Here is an 11,042-nt window from a genome sequence, read left to right as displayed (position 1 = left end):
GATGGGCCAGATAAAAGGCTTTCAGACAACAAAAAGATGGATAATATTGGTAATATAAAAAATAAACCTAATACATAAAAACAATAAAAATATATAATAAACCTAACTGATGGAGATAAATAGATAGCTAAGTGGATTAATGAAGAAGGTGTTTGTTTATTTATTTATTATCGGCTTTTAATTTGAAAGCAAACTGTATTTTCGTCGCCGGATGCGTGTCTTTTATTTCTCTTAGTCCGTTTCCGGCGCGGCGGTGGTGTTGTCGTTGAAGCGCTATGGTATTTCGGCGCGGCCTCGATCTTTTCCCGTGAGTTTTTGTGTCGTTCTGCGGGTTTCATGTTCCGCGCCGCCGAGATCAAGAGCTTCGGTAAAGCGGGAACCGGCTGGTATGTGTCTCACGTGTTATCCCGTCTGTTTATTCAGAGCTGCTTATTATTTGATGTGTGGATATCCGACCCGATCATACTCGCGATAAACTACCGTTACCGTTGTATTATCATGTAGATTTTAATATTTTACTATGTTTTTTTTTTTAAAACCAAGTAGCACAATACATGATTATGATAATAAAACGTTACCACAACTAACGTTTTCATGGCAATACCATCACTGGACCTTTACTTTTATTTACTCCGGTGTATTATTCAAAGACAGCGCTTGAAACCATCGATCAACTGATTATCCAGATTAATTATTAAACCAATAAATACTATTATTAACGTTACCAAGATTATGTATGGACACTGCCATTGAGAAGGTCAAATCATGGTAATATCATCTGATATCATCACCACAATCTGTGGGGACCTTAAATCCTGAGAATTGCATTTATATATCGAGTTTATAAATTCCCTGTTATGTACAACTCGTAAATAACAGAGAAAACTGTTATTTCTGGGCATTTAATTTAATTGTATTAATTTAAAAATGTACTTTAAATATTGGAATAGCAGTAGTGTAACAATTAACTAAATATGAAATAATAGAAAAGACTTTTATCTATTATTGTAGAATAATATAAAAAAATATAGAAATTAACAAACCAAATAATTTTTTCAAATCATGATTTTTATAAGCAAAATTAATTTATATTTTCTGAATTTAGCTCTAAAAATATTTCATTTACAAGAAATGACCCTATTGGTACAATCTCTATAAAATTATATTTAATAATCCTACTCATAAATAAATGTATATATATTTTCTCATTTGCTCTAATTTCGAATTTCATTAATTCTGATCAGACATTTTCGGGTGGATGTTGGACAAGCTGGTCAATGACCTGATGTTGGTCCTTAAAATTAATAAAGTAAATTAATTAATAATAACAGAACAATTCTGCAAATCAAAGTATTAAAATAAATAAAAGAGAAATGATAGAAATCAGTAAACCATTATGTGACATGGCAATTAATTAGAAAAAATCATGGATATTTTTTTAAGCAGATATACGATATGTTTCTGTTTATATGTTTAGTTCTAAAATGTTTAATTGACTAGTAATTGCCCTGTTAGTACAACCTCTATTAAATTATATTATAAAATTCTATATTCTATATCTGTCCCGTTAATGATGCATAAATTAATATAAATTATTGCATAACTGATACAAAAAATCTAAAAATAAATAATAGATAAATCATTAAATTTAACAAAAATTAATAATAGATAATTAATAAATCATTATGTGGCAATTGTTACATGGCAATTTTTGGCTTTTTTTTTTTTGTCTTGATTGTACATGACTAGAATTCTTTATACATTTATAAGCAAAACATTTTCTTTCTCATTTGCTCTTTCATTTTCTTTTTCACCTAATTTCTCTCATTCTGATCAGGCACTTTCGGCGGACGATGGACGAGCTGGTCCATGACCTGGTGTCGGCTCTGGAGGAGAGTTCAGAACAAGCCCGTGGAGGGTTTGGAGACGGTGGAGATCATGCCCTGGCCGTCGGGTGCCTGCTGAAGCGCCAGGCCCGCAAGCGTCGTGGCCGTAAACGCCGATCTGATAACCCTCACCCGCCGTGGGACACCTGCCACCTGAGTGAAGGCTCTGAGTCCAGCGTAGAGGAGCAGAAAGACTACCGTTCATCCACGGCAGCAGGGGGCGCTAACACACGTGACAACAACAGTGACTCGGATGAACAGCTGGGTGCGAAGCGGCGTACACCACTCACTGCTGACTCCGGCAGGGGGAAGAGACCGCTGTGGCTGGACGACTTGAGCGGAGCGGATGTTTTGGGAACGCGCAGTTTGCGAAGGCGTCGGAAAGTCAAGCGCATGGCTGTGGACCCGCCACTAGATGTCGCCACCATGCTGGCTCCGCCTTCCAGAGCGACAACGGTGGGCGGCAGCAGGGAGACAGGGTTTAGTCCGGAGGCCAAAGGGAGCGACGCAAACAAAAACAGGGTGAAGAAAAGGAAGTTTATGGTGCAGAGACTCACACAGGACACGGCAGACGAAGGCGTGGTGGTGGAGAGCGAAGAGGCAGGACAAGCGACCAAAGAGAAGATGGACTTTGAGGAGCAGAAAGGCTCAGATGAGGAGATGAGTGACAGGTGGTTAGTGTTCTTCTCTCCTGTCTAGCCCCTCCTCTTCCCATTACTCTCTCCTTCAGAACAAGATATTTCAAAATGCAAAAAAAAAAGGAAAATAGGAAATTCTGTTTTGTATTAATAACTTTTTTACGGCGATGTTCTTTTCATGACAGTTGTTTTACACCCAACCTATTTATCTAATTACCGTAATGCACAAAAATGCATAATGCCAAAATAAAACACGAATAGCACAATGGCAAATTATTAATAACATTTATTTAAATGGTCATGTAATTTAAATTTTATTATGGTAATGTTTTAATCCCTTAAATTATGCTGATTTTAATAAAAAAACTAATATAAAAATATACTAAATTTTTCTATAATACTTGAAATGAGTGAAATATAACAATACTAATAATATTTTTATAGTATTGTAATAAATGTACATATAAATAAAAGTAATATTCTTGAAAATTAAAATCAGTACAACAGTAAAATATTAGTTACAATTCATTTTCATAATTTTTTTAATTTATTTTTAGTATTTTAATTAGAATCACCACTGAGAGATTTACAAAAAAAAAGAAAAAAGTATTTAGATGCATTACAATGATAAAATTTTGAGGGAAAATGTGCTGAAGTGTTATGAAAATAGTGATAATGTTAAAAGTCTTAATATTCCTAAAGGAAGAGCATTTTGTTTGTTCAAAAATGTTCTTTTTTTTTTCTTTTGTGACCTGGACATGTTTTGTGAAATTCCTTTTTAGTTCCCACTAATTCACTTTTATTTCACAATGAAGGCTTAAAACGCTGTGTAATGTGTGTTGTTACAGCGAGACGAGCAGCGTGAGTAACAGCAGTGATGGGGGTCTGTACACAAACGACGAGGGAAGACAAGGTGTGTGTACTTCTATATTTCAGAATCAGTATATATGATGTATGGAATGAGCAGCTGGTGTTTGAGAGTTGTGTGTGTGTGTTTCAGGTGACGATGAGCAGAGTGATTGGTTCTATGAGGGCGAGCCGGGCGGAGCTTGTGGAATCGCGGGTGTGGTGCCGTGGTGGGAGAGAGACTCTACTGAACTGGACCTCAATGACCCCGTGTTCAACAGCATCCTGACCGGAGCGTTCCCGTTAATGTCACAGGGAGCTCAAAGAGGTGAGCGTTCACACACGACCTCCACCAGAGCTCTACAAACCACTGTGAAGGAAACAAAGACCACCATAAACCTTCATCTCACTCTCTAAAAAAAAAATTAAGTTTGATAGTTTAACATTTAGAAATTATGAAATTAAGACCGTATTATTAGTAATGTAATTTTACTTAATTTTTCACAGTTTTTAGTATTGAAATAGTATTGATTCTTATATTGCTTTTCTTAAGTAACATTTGTTTTTATTTAATTATTATAAAAATGTACTTATATAGAATAAGTAAATTTAAGTCTTTAATCCTTAATTGTTTATTTTACAGTGAAATATAATAATATTATAATATATTTATTTATATTTGTTATTTGTTATTCAGTAATACTGCTAATAATAATAATTATCATTATAGTGCTATTATCATGATTATTATTATTATTATTATTAATATTATTATTATTGCTGAATAAAAGTATAAAAGTTGGCACATTTTTCTTTTTTATTTACAGTGAAATGTTACAATAGTATCTCTTAATTTGTTCTTACTTGCTAAATTCTATATATTTATTTAGTAAAAATTTTAAAAATCACTTTGCATTCACAGTTTTTATTAGGAACAAAATTGAAATGCAATTTTTTTTTTTCCTGGTAAAGGTGTCCATGTACTAAGGAGGTTTATTACACCTGGAGAAATGTATTCCTGTTCATTTGGATCATGTGTGTTAATAGTTAGTGACTGGTTTTTGACAAACTCCTGTTTTTTCAGGTTTTCAAGTGCGGCTCGCGAGACAGGCCTGTCTTCAGCAATCACAGGTAGGAGCACTTTTCTAAAATATGAACTCATTTTTTTATATATGTGTGTATGTGATTTTTTTTATAATTCACTTTCCCAACAGGGAACCTCTCAAGGAATTTCTGATAGATTGCCCAGATTATCCCAGGATCCTCATGAGTAAGTCCTGATTGGTGCAGATCAACATAGCGATTGGCTCTGTGAGCATTAGTTTTAAGTTTTTGATGCCTGACTTATTCATTTGTTATGAAGTATATGATTTTTTTTATGCATTCAATCTTTTTTTATATATATATATATATATATATATATATATATATATATATATATATATAAATAATTATAAAAGTTTCAAATCTATAAAGTACTAAATTTGCTGTTTTATCTAAATAAAATAGATATCACCACATAACTTAACATCAGGCTTATTTTGAGTTTGTTTGTCCTTGGCAGGTCGTGGTTCAGCTCTGGGACCAGAAGAGACCAAGTGAGATGCCTATGCTTTATTTATGGCGCGTTTCAGGCCTGTATGCGTGTATTAAATCATCACGTCTGTGTCTAACATGTTTGTGTTTGTGCAGTTGATTTGGGATGCTCGCAGCGACAGAAGCCACAGGAAAAGCTGCTCTTTAAAGACTGCCAGCAGGTAAAAATATATAAGAATCAGATAAGAACATTTATGACATTCAGAACAGAAAGAACTAGGGCAGGGATAAACGATTATTTTTTAAACGATTAATCTAGCGATTTTTTTTCCGATGCATCGATTAATCTAACGATTTTTTTTCTCCAGACCGATTCGATTTCGATTATCTCCCCAATAATTGACTACTAACAATTTATACATGTTGATTTACATATCTGAATGAAAAAAACATGAATTCCTTAACATTGCAATATATGTTTATTGCTCTTAAAATTACACAATAAAAGACTGACTAAGAATGCATTACTTTGCACTTGTATAGAGATAGCATTCAATAAAACCTTGAAGCCTTGAAAACACATGAAACAAGCTTACTGAACACACAGGGCCTAGCTTACTGAAAAAAAGTTCTTCTTTCAGATGGTCACCCAAAATACTTGTTTAGAGCAATTGAAAGAATACAGTAACCAATATAAACTTGAGGGCTTTAAGCTAATACAGAGAGTGCTTTTCCAAAAAAAAAAAAAATAATAATAAACAGTGGGAGCCAGCAGCCTGTCATGGAGAAAAAAAACATCTCTGAATGCTCCACGTGAAACTTTGACGTTCCGCCCTTTTTCTATCGTGTTTAATGATTTTGGTTAATATGCACGAGGGAGAGAGAGAGAGAGAGAGAGAGAGAGTGCAAGACAGCGCTCATGTAGTTTGAAGACTGCGCGAGCGCGCGTGAAACTTTGGTGTTTTGCCCTTTTTCTATCGTGTTTAATGATTTTGATTAATATGCACGAGGGAGAGAGAGAGAGCAAGAAGCGCTCGTGTTGTTTGAAGACTGTGAGTGTGCGAGCAGCCGGGGCTCTCTCTCGTACTGTGTGTAATTGAAAAAAATACGTAATTTTAGCATATTTACCCAAGTAGTAACTATCCTGAACTCTTGCTTTCTCTCTGTAGACAAACAAGTGGTCATCTTGGCTCCTTGTGTACTGGAGATATAAAGAGACGACGGAAAGCTGCGCCTGTGGCAGCCCCATCATCCTCAGGTAACACACACTCATTTACCATCACAGCTGTTGGGTGATCTGAAATGTTTCTGGATAGTAAATGTAAATGATTCCCTCTTCATTCGAACTCAAACACTTCATGGAAACATGTGACCCGTGTGTCATCAGGAAGAGGCAGAAGCTTGTTGGTGGTTATGTGATGAGATTGGCATCTGAGCGGGCAGATCAGTGTTGATCTCATTTCCTCATTAAAGAACATCATTTCCTGCCGTGATCTCTGTGACGCAGAACACACTGCTGCAGCCCTCAGGGGTCAGAGGTCACAGAGCTGAGATTACCAATTTCTCAGAAACTCTTTAGAGTTTGTGAGGAGCAGGAACTGTGACATGTAACATCAAGATTATTTGAAACACATCTGAGGAAAGCGCTCTCCACTTAAGTTATGAGATTTCCAATGCAACCAAGTCCAGAAACACTGATTTAAATGCTAACACTTTAAAGTACGGTTAAATTGTGAAAAAATGGATAACGTTTTGGTTACACCTTATTTTACAGTGTTCATTATGTATTTACATAAATGGTTGTTGTGCCATTCTGGTTAACTACATAATGCTTTGTGTTGTTATTTTAAAGATAATGAAAATTACAAATAGGTCTTGTAATTGGTCTAGGTGTTAATTATTGTAACATGTTATATATGTAACATAAACACTGTAAAATCAACTGTCACCCCCCTGAAAAAAAATTAGTGTGGAAACAAAGTATACTCAGAAATTAATAGTAAATTTCACAAATATTTATAAAGAATCGGCAAGGAACACATTTCATTTATTGTGAAACTGTGTTTGTGTGTGTATAATTTACTCCAATAAACTTCTAAAAATCATTCCAGGGCATTTTAGTTGTTAAATATGTTTGTTCTTAACATATTAACACATGTTAATTTAAACAGCCTGAAATGCTAAAATTTAAACATTAACATTAACCAAGATTAATAAGTCTTGTATTGTTAATTATGAGTGCTTTTTAGTTATTGCATTAACTTACATTAATGTATAGAACCTTATTGTAAAGTGTAACAGTTTGCATTAATTCAACAACAATATAAAGTAAAAAATGTTTTGAATTAACAAAAAAAAAAAAAGAAGTAAAGCTTCCACTATGGAAAACAATATATTTAAGATGTAGATGTGCGAAATTGTAATAGAAAGTCACATTACAAAAAAAGAGTTTAAAGATCTTATGTAAGGACTCTTTCAACACATTAAGTGCATTAGAGATCAGTGAGCTTTACCGTTTAATGCAGATGATCTCTCTCTCTCTCAGGTGTGGTGGGTGAGGGCGCTGCTCCTCTCCCGGAGTCAAACTTGGGGAACCGTATGCTGCAGAGTATGGGTTGGACCCCGGGGTCGGGCCTGGGCCCTGACGGCAGAGGCATCACGGAGCCCGTTCGTGCATCTCAGAGGCCAAAGGGAGCCGGACTGGGCTTCAACTGAGCTCGAGCTGAGAACAGAGAGAGGAACTCGTGCAGAGACGGTGCCCTGGGCCCTTTCTCTCTGTTAACCACAGCCAGCCAGCAGAGGACAGCACTGAGGTGACATAGATATGGGGAAAGATGATGGACAGAATGAAACGAAATGGGACACCTGGACTGGCCCAGATGAGGACTGACTGTAGAGCTGCCTCACTGCCCACATACACACACACACACACACCGATTCACTTCAACACAACCATTAAAGCAAACAAACTAACTTGCATTAAAAAAAAACATTCACCAAAAATTTATCATTACAGTCAAGAATTTCCCTTTTGTAATTATTTATTTTTTCTGACTGTACAATAAGAATTTCATGGGAAAATATTTAACTTCAAGATTCATAGGGGAAAAAATAATTAATTATATTTTGCATAACAAAACTGAAGCCTGTTTGTAAGACCATTAAGATTTTATGACATTATTTTCATGTTAATTAAGCACACTTCCCTCAACATTCGTGTTACTGTAATGCAAAACTTTAGATTTTTGTTACAAAGAGAATAAATTCTATTCAGTACAATAGTGGCCATCTTTATTTTTTCACATTGCAACAACAGTAATTAAAAAAAAATAAATGCACTTAATTTTCATTTAAAAAAAATTATACAAAAAACAGGCTTCATTTTCTTTATGCAAAATATGATTTATTTTATTATTTTGATGTAGATTTTTCACTCCGTAATTCAACATCCTGCAGAAATATTTCAGTGAGCCTGTTGGTGGTTATCAGTGATGTTAATTACAATCCAACACTCAGTGAATACCAGCAAATATTAGCTCAATATTTGTAGTAGTATTCTCATTTTTTTCAAAATAATTAGAAAATATTTTCACCTCAAAAAACAATGTGTTTTAAGCAGATTAGATCAGTCCAAATGATCATCTGTCTCGTGTATTTCTTTTTTTATACTTGTATATCTTATGTCGCTGATAATATTTTAGTCTTTTTTTTTTTGGTAATTGGAATTTTAATTTTTCAATTAACTTAAACATTTTTTTTAGTTTCTGGATCCTGTTTTTTGACGTTTGTGCAAATATCATGCACTAATACGGATTGTCAATACCTGAGCCAATCACACACTCATTAATAACTGCATGTATGAAATGCTGAAAAGATGTAGACTGGAGCAAGCGACTGCTGCTCTTTTATGAGAGTCAACTCACGCGTGTTTTAATGATGAAATATGAGGGTTTGGGGTCCATTCTGTGTATTTCCAGCATGCATGATTCGAAATTCAATGAAATGCACGTGTTTCTCAGAGTTTGAGTAACGAATAGGATTAATTGACTGAATTGGCTTAGCTGAGATGGAATTAACTGTTCAAGGCGGCGACACACTTACTTCTGACGACTGTCATTTCTGGTTGTCACGAGGTGAAGATTACACCATTGTTGGGTAAACGCTTGAATCCTAGATGATTGGAAATGCTATTATCTCGGCAGAACGTTTAGGAATCTGGTCGATGAGACAGGAAGAGTCTTTGAGCCGAATGTGACATCACTTCCTCTCTGGTGTTTGAACAGAGCTGTACTTCCCTTTCAGGAACACATTGTATTTTACCATGTTTGCACTCAGAATGAACAGTTTTCAAGTGGTTGTTGAAATGAATGTGGAGCATGTCAGGTTTGTCTCTTCCTGCGATTTGTACAACATGCCAAACTCACAAACATGCCACATTTGTTTACTTCAGTTTTTTTGTCGTTCTTGCCATTTTACATATTAGTAACGGGGATGATCTGGTCTCGACGTGTGTCTTCTGAAGTCAAAGTGATGTCTTGTTCATATACTGTAGATCAGTATTAAAGCGTTCTCTGCACAAGGCTCAATCTTTGAATCTTTCCCATGATCCTCCATCAGATTACATTACATAGCACAGTTCTCATAGTTGATTAAAAACAAACCATAAAAATGAAATAAACGTGAACTGAAATATATATTTTTATTTCAGCTAGTTACCAGGGAAACATCTCTCATTTTTCATTTAGTTTAACTCTATGTACTAAAATATCCAAAGTTAAAATAAAATGAATAAAACAATATAGAAAAATAAAACAGGCAAAACACAATATAAGTTACTAATACTAAAGTGGCAACAGAAAATATAAGAATTATATGCAAAAGTCTTCGTTCCATTGTTAGTTAGTTCCCTCCAAAATTCCTGTCATTATTTTAATAGAAAGAGCAGCTCAGACAGTCTGTTAAAAATGTCTTCGTTGTCAGTCCTGTGGGTTTACTATGGGTTGGAGAAAACTCAATTATCATGTTGATTGTTTTCTGGTAATTATTTCATATTCCGTGTGTGTTTGTTGTGATGACGGATCAATACTCATATACTCTCATCAGTCCGGCTGATCTCCAGAGTAATTATAACTGTGCAATCTAGCAGAAAATTATACCAGCAGACTCGACGGCTTTCTGTTCTGCTTAACAGCTGAGATTTATTCAAAGCATCCAGAGTCGGTGTGAACAACGGAATCCTGATCAGTTCTGAAATAGAATCCAGTCAATGCTACAACTTGAAAAATAATAGAAAAAAAAACTTAGAACATAGAAGTGGCATAATTTACTGCAGAAAGTGTCCAAAAGACCAAAACCCTTCATGGGTGTCCATTTTTTTTATTTATTAATAGTTTTGTATAGTATTGTTTACAGTTAATAATTTGAACTGTTGAATAGAAATGAGAATGACATGTTTAAAGATACCTGCTTTTATCTGATTTTAATTTTTAAGGTACAGTAGTTCTAATAGTTCTGTCTCAAAAAAAACATTATAGTTGTTATAAAAATCTTTTCCCTAATTTCATGTTCCCGGTCAAAAAGTTTCAGAAATTGCTCATAAATCTCTTACTATTACTATATTATAACCAAATCTTGGTTTCAAACTTTTTGTCAACTTGTTTTCTATCAATAAGTACAGGTTTTATGGATCATATTGTAACATTTTTACTCAAAAACTGAATTGCATAAACTGATCATCATTAAGGCTTATGATCAAAGAATTGAATCAATCACAACTCATTTTAAAAAAACACTCAATCCAGTATTTGGTAATAATGGAGCATAATAATATTTTTTATAAGCCGGTCATTATCACAATAAAAAAACAAAACAAAGCAATATTAACTTTAATCCAGTGTGATAACATTGAATAGCATTTTCAGGAAAACGAAAGTCTTCTCCAGATCAAACTGTGACCAGAACTCAACACGAGGGTTAAACAGCCATGTCTACACCTGTCTCTGTCTCACAGACGTGCGTGAGACAAGCGAGATGAGAATGGTCACAGTCACAGGAAATCCAGCATGTAATCCTGCTCGGCTCATCACTTTGAGACCTGAGTTACGTAAGGCTCAGTTCACAGGTGATGGCTGTCATT

General features: G+C 34.7%; 1 protein-coding gene across 2 annotated transcripts; it reads left to right on the top strand.

The window, feature by feature from the left end:
• The first annotated feature begins 214 nt into the window (after positions 1-214).
• LOC127938670 (G patch domain-containing protein 2) lies at positions 215-9,487 on the top strand. Of its 2 annotated transcripts, none has more exons than XM_052535455.1 (10): positions 215-386; positions 1,838-2,557; positions 3,373-3,437; positions 3,525-3,698; positions 4,455-4,501; positions 4,585-4,640; positions 4,935-4,968; positions 5,063-5,127; positions 6,076-6,164; positions 7,452-9,487. In XM_052535455.1, exons 1-10 carry the CDS (start codon positions 337-339, stop codon positions 7,619-7,621), a joined length of 1,470 nt encoding a protein of 489 aa, XP_052391415.1. In that variant the 5' UTR covers positions 215-336; the 3' UTR covers positions 7,622-9,487. The 2 variants fall into 2 exon arrangements, with proteins under 2 accessions (XP_052391415.1, XP_052391414.1); XM_052535454.1 differs by having other exon boundaries at positions 220-386; positions 1,838-2,560.
• The last annotated feature ends 1,555 nt before the right edge of the window (positions 9,488-11,042 follow it).

Source organism: Carassius gibelio, chromosome A20 (assembly GCF_023724105.1).
Source record: "Carassius gibelio isolate Cgi1373 ecotype wild population from Czech Republic chromosome A20, carGib1.2-hapl.c, whole genome shotgun sequence".
NCBI classification, from domain to species: Eukaryota; Metazoa; Chordata; class Actinopteri; order Cypriniformes; family Cyprinidae; genus Carassius; species Carassius gibelio.
This window is presented reverse-complemented; position numbering and strand designations above follow the sequence as displayed.